Raw genomic sequence first — 5,882 nt, 5'->3', positions numbered from 1 at the left:
CTTCTCCAGCTCCGTGCACTTCTCCGGAAACAGCAAGCACCCTGGCACCGACCGAGTGCGGCTCCCCTGGTCACCGCCAGCAGGCTGGCCTCAGCCGCCGCACTTCCACGCCCAGCACTGCTGCCACTCTCTTGGGGGAAAGGACAGCCCTCTGTGGGGGCTTCACCCTGCAGGGAGGAAGGCAGTCCATTGACTTCTCTAACCTCGGGAACCAGCAGCAGCTAAGGCAATTTAAGACCACTGATGAACCCTGAACTTCAGTCTGTTTCCCATGATCAGAACCCGGTGTGAAGACCCCCCCCGTGTGCCTGGCGCTGGAATGGGCTTGTGCCCTACACCGGCCAGCACCTTGCAGAGGGCCCAGCACAGCCCTAGAAGGTTAAACGCCTGACGGATTGATCTATTCCCTACCCGAATCCAGGTGCCTGTGTCACAGCCGCATGTCATCCACCAGAGGGCTAAGCAAAACGAAGTCGAAAGGCCACACACCTGAGAGGCTCGAGAGCCTGTCCCTGCCTGGCCACGCTGCTAGCTGGTGCGGGGGGCAGCACCATAGCTGCTTCAGCCCGTGTGCACGCCCCAGCTGTTACAGAACCTGTGGATGCGATGACGTATCCTTCCGTGGCCACCTCAAGCCACACGACAAAGAGGATCTGCAATTAAAACGGAGACTATCCAGGGTGGGCCTGACCTAATCAGATGGGCCCTTGAAAGGTTTAGGGGTCAGAGTCAGGGAGTCGCAGCAGCAGATATCCTCGCAGTGGCCGTGAGGAAGCAAGCTGCACGTAGGACGGCGGGCCCGTGCAGCCTCCAGGGGCTGAGCACAGCCCCGCGGCCCCCAGCAACACAGAAACCTCACTCGAGCCACTGCAGGGAAACAAATTTTGCCGACAACCTGGGGTCACTTGGAAGTGGGTCTTCCCTAGTCAAGTTTCCAGATGAGCGCACGGCCAGGCCCTCATGGCAGCCTGTGGGGCCCCAAGCAGAGGACCCAGCTGCACAGGGCCGGTTCTTGCTCTGCGGGAGGCAGGAGATGGCAGGTCTGGGTTGCCTTAACCTGCGAGGTGTGGGGTCCCGCGCTCTGCAGCACGGAAAACGAGGCCTGCCTTGGCCGGCCCTGCTGGGCAGCCCCCACCGTGGGCCCTGGACCTCGCGTCATTCGTGAAGCAGCCCCTTCTGCATCCACAGGCTCGGCTGCAGACCTCTGCAAGATGGCCATGATCCACATCTTCACTGCAGTGGCCACGTCGCCCGCCCTGACGGCCAGGTCAGTGAGACAGCCGCCTGACCGGGTGCGCGGACCCGCCTTTCTCACGGCCGGGAGGAGGCCCGTGGATCATCCCCGTCGACCCTGGGGCTGGCCCACGTGCACGCACCTCCCAAGAGCAGAGCAGCCCCTTCCACATCCCACACGTGGGGCTCGATTCTGACAAGCTAGAGCCCCAGGCGAAGGGGCCCCCGGAGCCTGAGCTCCCGTCCCCACTCCCGGGAGGGCCCTCACCGCCCGACTCGGGCTGGGCCAGGCGCCCGAGGGTCGGCCCACGGCAGCTGCAGTCACAGCAGCCCGACTTCCTTGCGGCGCGAGGACGCCTCTCGAGGTTCACCTGGCGCAGAAATGCACCCCCCCGGGAGTGCCCGCACCCTTCAGCCCAGCTCAAGGGGCACCACATGCAGCTGCCCGGCCCGGAGGTGGGTGCACCCCACGGACGCTCGGTCAGGACATGGAGACCCCAGACCGCCCCATTCCCCCTGCCTGCGGCCATCACCCTGGTGTGCGGGACACCCTGGCCCACCCCCAGCCAGCGCTCAGACGCCACTGACATGGGCCCAACCGCGGCCCCTGGGCCACAGCTCTCTCCACTTTCAGCCTCGGCCCCCGGTGTTCCCTGGGGGCGCCGCGTGACAAGGAGCTGCTGCCCAGCCTGCTGGCCCGGAGCCACGCCTCGCAGCCACCCGGGGTCCCGGTGCTGGTGGCAGGGGCAGGTTCTCCTCCAGGACTCCCGGACCCTTCCCTGCGGCCAGCCGGGAAGTCCCCCGGAGGAGCGAGTGTGCCGACCCCAGCAGGTCCCCGTGGGTGTGTTTGCCTCGAGCCGGCCTGTCGCTGCAGAACAGCCCAGGGGGATAAGGTGGAGACGGGGCAAGGCAGCCCCTTCTCCAGCCCCGCGGTAGGGGAGGGGCTCGTGCCCACTGTGTCACCAGCACAGCCAGATAAGGGGCCTGCCTGCCTGCAACCCCCTTTCCATCCGACGTTACAGTTTCCTCTTGACTTCGGTACCGTTTTACCTTCTCAAGGCAAGATTTCTTTCCTTATCTGAGACCCTGCATCTTTCCTTAAAAAGCCTTCTCCTGGCTCCTTCTTCACATATTTCCTACTGTTCATTTTGACTTTTGAGACTGTGTTCTTTTGGCAATTCCAGCAATTTTATACAGAAATGTGCCCCAGGCAAAGGCCCTGCCAGAGACTGTGGGTGGCATCCTAGCGAAGGAGTCGGGGGAGCCGGTCCTCAGGCCCCACAGAGAGGCCCCCTCGGCAGCCCGGCCAGGGGGGAGCAATGGAGGGCGGGTGTTACCAGGAGTGCCTGTCCTGGGGTCTGCGCTACGCTCTGCAGCCACGGGGGGTGGGGGGGGGGGCAAGAGCAGAATGTGAAACGCTCTCCTCTCAGAGCCCCCTGTCCCCTGCCGTCTGCTCCCCTGATGCCCCCACACCCCGGTGCCAGCCCCTCCCGTTATCCAGGACTCCTCAGGTCTTCCCTCGGGTCCCAGACCCGTGCGTCCTGCCCCGTGTGGTGTCTGTAGGTCCACTTAGCAGAGGTGCAAACAGCCTGTGCGAGCTTGGCCGAACCGAAGGCCACACGGTGGTCGTGCGTCTCTGAGATCGTACATCTGCTCGCCACGAGGACGGCTGTGTGACCTCCAGCCACCCGGCCACAGACCCGGGGCACCTATGACCAGGCCTTGCCCAGCACGGCGGGGCTCTCGCTGTCTTGGCCTCGGAAACGGGCCCGGGGGAGGCAAGAAGCCCAGCTGCGTGGTGAGGATCGGCCTCGATGAGCCTGGGCTCCGTGAGGCAGCAGGGCAGTGGGGTGGGGGGCCCCAGCAGCCCCTGGCCCGCCCCCGAGGGCACGGCCAGCAGGTGGGCGTGAAGCAGGAAGGGCGCGGAGCGGTGACAGGCCCGTCTGCAGCTCTCGCACACGGGGCCAGCTGGAGGCCAGAGGACACCCTGGCAACAACAGAGTCAAGCACGAGCGTCTCTGCGCCTCTTCTCTCTGGCGCCCCAGTTTCCACTTAGAAGTTTGGGAACGTCACAGTCCTCGGTGAGAGGGGTGTGTGAGTGACTCACAGCTCAGACCTATTCTTAGGTGGCTCAGAATTCACAGTGTCATCTCAGGAAGCATGAAAACGGATTCTGCTAAACTGGAAAGTTATGAGTCCCTCTTCTGAGTTTCTGTCCATTTGAAAACTAAGTTCCCGTGGGAGCCGAGACCCCACTGGAGGCCTCGAAGTTCATTTAAGAAAGCAGAAGCAGGTCCCTACGGCCCCTGGCCAGAGACGGTGTGAAACGCAGGCACACGTCCCAGGCTGCAGGCCCCTATGATGCCCCGTGGACTCCGTGCCAGGGGACGTATGTGTGCGTGCTGTTGGTGACACAGGCCACCTGCGGCAGCTCAGACTCCAGAGGTGGACTTCTCTCCCACTGTAGAAATGCAGAATCCCACAATTGCTGACTTTGGTTCAAAGGTTCAGGGTGGTGGGACCGAGGTCCCTCTGGCTCCCTGTCCCTTTGCCTCCTGGTGCCCTGATGGCCGTGTCTGCCCCCGCCATCACAGCGCCCTGCCAGCAAAAGGAGAAGATAGTGGCGGTCAGAAAGACACCTGAGTCCTAGCCAGGTCGGCTTTTGAGAACCTCCTGGAAGCTGGCGGGCGTACACCTGAGGGGTCCCCCATCTGAGAGAGAGCCCGGGAAACTAGAGCTGGGGGCACCACCCCACCCGACAGCAAAGGGAGAGGGGAATGGATTGGGGTGGGCACTGTGAATCTCTGCTGCGGAGTCCTGTGTGTCTCCCCCAGGGGCTTGAGAGCTGCCCCCTCCCCAGCCAGGGCTGGCCGTCACGGTGACCACTGCCCAGTGGGTCTCGCCACACCTCTCCTGTGCGGCCCTGGTTTCCTGGTGCTTCAGGGGCCACAGCTCTGCCTCACAAGGCCTCTTCCCTCGCAGACTATGCCTGCAAAGTGACAAGGACCAGACGTGGCCTCTGACCTTGAAGGCCCAGTCCCGCAGACAGCAAGTCACACAGGGCAGAGCACACAGGTCCCTCCCTGGTGTCTGCCACCCTTCCTATGGGTCACCTGCACCATACCTCCCCTCCGTGTGTATGCAGGGCCTGACACCTTCCTCTGCCCTGAGGGCGGGGCTGGCACCAGATCCTGGGCCACAGCCCCTGGCCAGTGTCACCTGCTCAAAGCACAGAAGTCAACCCAGATCCCACCTTCTACAGAATGCGTGAAGTCTGGCATGTACTGGCTGAGTGCCGAGCCCAGCAATAGCCATGTTCTGTGCAGCCAGCATGGAGCTAGAGGGGACGCCTCCCTGTGCACACATTTGCACCTACCAGCCCTTTCACTCGAGCCTAAGCCCTCCCAAGACCCCTGGCCCTTGGTGCTGCGTTGCCCCCACACTTCTTCCACAGTCCAGGCCCCATCTCCCACAGGAGTACCTGAAGGGTCCAGCGGTACCTGAAGGGTCTTAGATAAAGGATGCTGATGAAGGGTGGGGGCGCACCAGGGCTGATGGGGCACAGAGCCAGAGTGGCTTCGAGTGCAGAGAGGCTTCGGGTGCAGGGCTCTCTGGGTGATGGAATCCACGGGGCTCAGCCCCCAGGCCAAGTGGGGGGAAGGAAGGTCTCGGGGGTGTCCACAGCAAGGTGTCCAGATTGTAGGCAGCCTTCTTACCACGACCCACAAAAAGAGCTTTGACTCTATGGGAAGAAGAGTATGTCCAGGCCTGGCCAGGTACCCCAAGGGCACAGGGAGCCAGAGTCACTTCTAACCTGTGCCTCCCTCTCCCCTGGGACTGGCCTGGTCACAGGTGACCACAGGCAGCAGGCACTGGCTAGGTCTTCCTGCTCCCGCCAGTCACATCCTTCCATGGTGCCCTGTGTGTCCCCATCACTGCGTGAAGCTTGGTATCCAGACACCACGTCTCAGGGTGACTCCCCACCCCCCTCCGTGTCTTCCAGGTTGGTCGCCCAGATCCACGATGAGCTGCTATTTGAGGTGGAAGATTCGCAGATCCCAGAGTTTGCAGGTGAGCCTGGGTGGCACAGTGCTGCCTTATCTCAGAGACAGCTCTAGTAGCTGCCCCTCCTGGGGATTCAAGGCCGCTTCCCTGCCTCTGGCGCCAGTCACCTGTACCCTGGCAGGGAGAACGTGAGCCTGATTGAGGGACTCATGAAAGGCCTGGACGTGCCCCATCCTGGCCAGCAGCCCTCAGGGCACACCAGATGTTCCAGTGGGGGGTCCACCTCACTATCAGAACTCCTAGAGGACGGGGGCTCCCGTTCTGCAACCGCAGACCTGGTGGCTCTCCTAGAGTGGGCACCCCGCCCTGCAGTAGGGACTCTGCCCTGTAAAGGACACTATGTCCTGCAGAGGGTGCTGCGTCCTACAGTGGGGGCTCCGTCCTGCAGAGGGGGCTCCGTCCTGCAGAGGGGGCTCCATCCTGCAGTGGGCGCTCCGTCCTGCAGAGGGGGCTCCGTCCTGCAGAGGGCGCTCCGTCCTGCAGTGGGGACTCCGTCCTGCAGAGGGCGCTCCGCCCTACAGAGGGGCCTCCATCCTGCAGTGGGGGCTCCGTCCTGCAGAGGGCGCTCTGTCCTACGGTGGGGG

At 63.3% G+C, this 5,882-nt stretch overlaps 1 protein-coding gene across 1 annotated transcript in view; it reads left to right on the top strand.

The window, feature by feature from the left end:
* Positions 1-5,882, top strand: part of POLN (DNA polymerase nu) — a 160,973-nt gene that overhangs the window by 152,983 nt on the left and 2,108 nt on the right. Inside the window, exons 22-23 of the mRNA XM_077750518.1 lie at positions 1,189-1,267; positions 5,237-5,304. Of these exons, the coding sequence (XP_077606644.1) occupies positions 1,189-1,267; positions 5,237-5,304 (147 nt within the window). The remainder of the gene's footprint in view (positions 1-1,188; positions 1,268-5,236; positions 5,305-5,882) is intronic.

This window comes from Crocuta crocuta, unplaced genomic scaffold (genome assembly GCF_008692635.1).
Source record: "Crocuta crocuta isolate KB4526 unplaced genomic scaffold, BGI_CrCroc_1.0 scaffold179, whole genome shotgun sequence".
Taxonomy (NCBI): Eukaryota; Metazoa; Chordata; class Mammalia; order Carnivora; family Hyaenidae; genus Crocuta; species Crocuta crocuta.
Note: the sequence above shows the minus strand (reverse complement) of the source record. Positions and strands in the feature narration are given on the sequence as shown.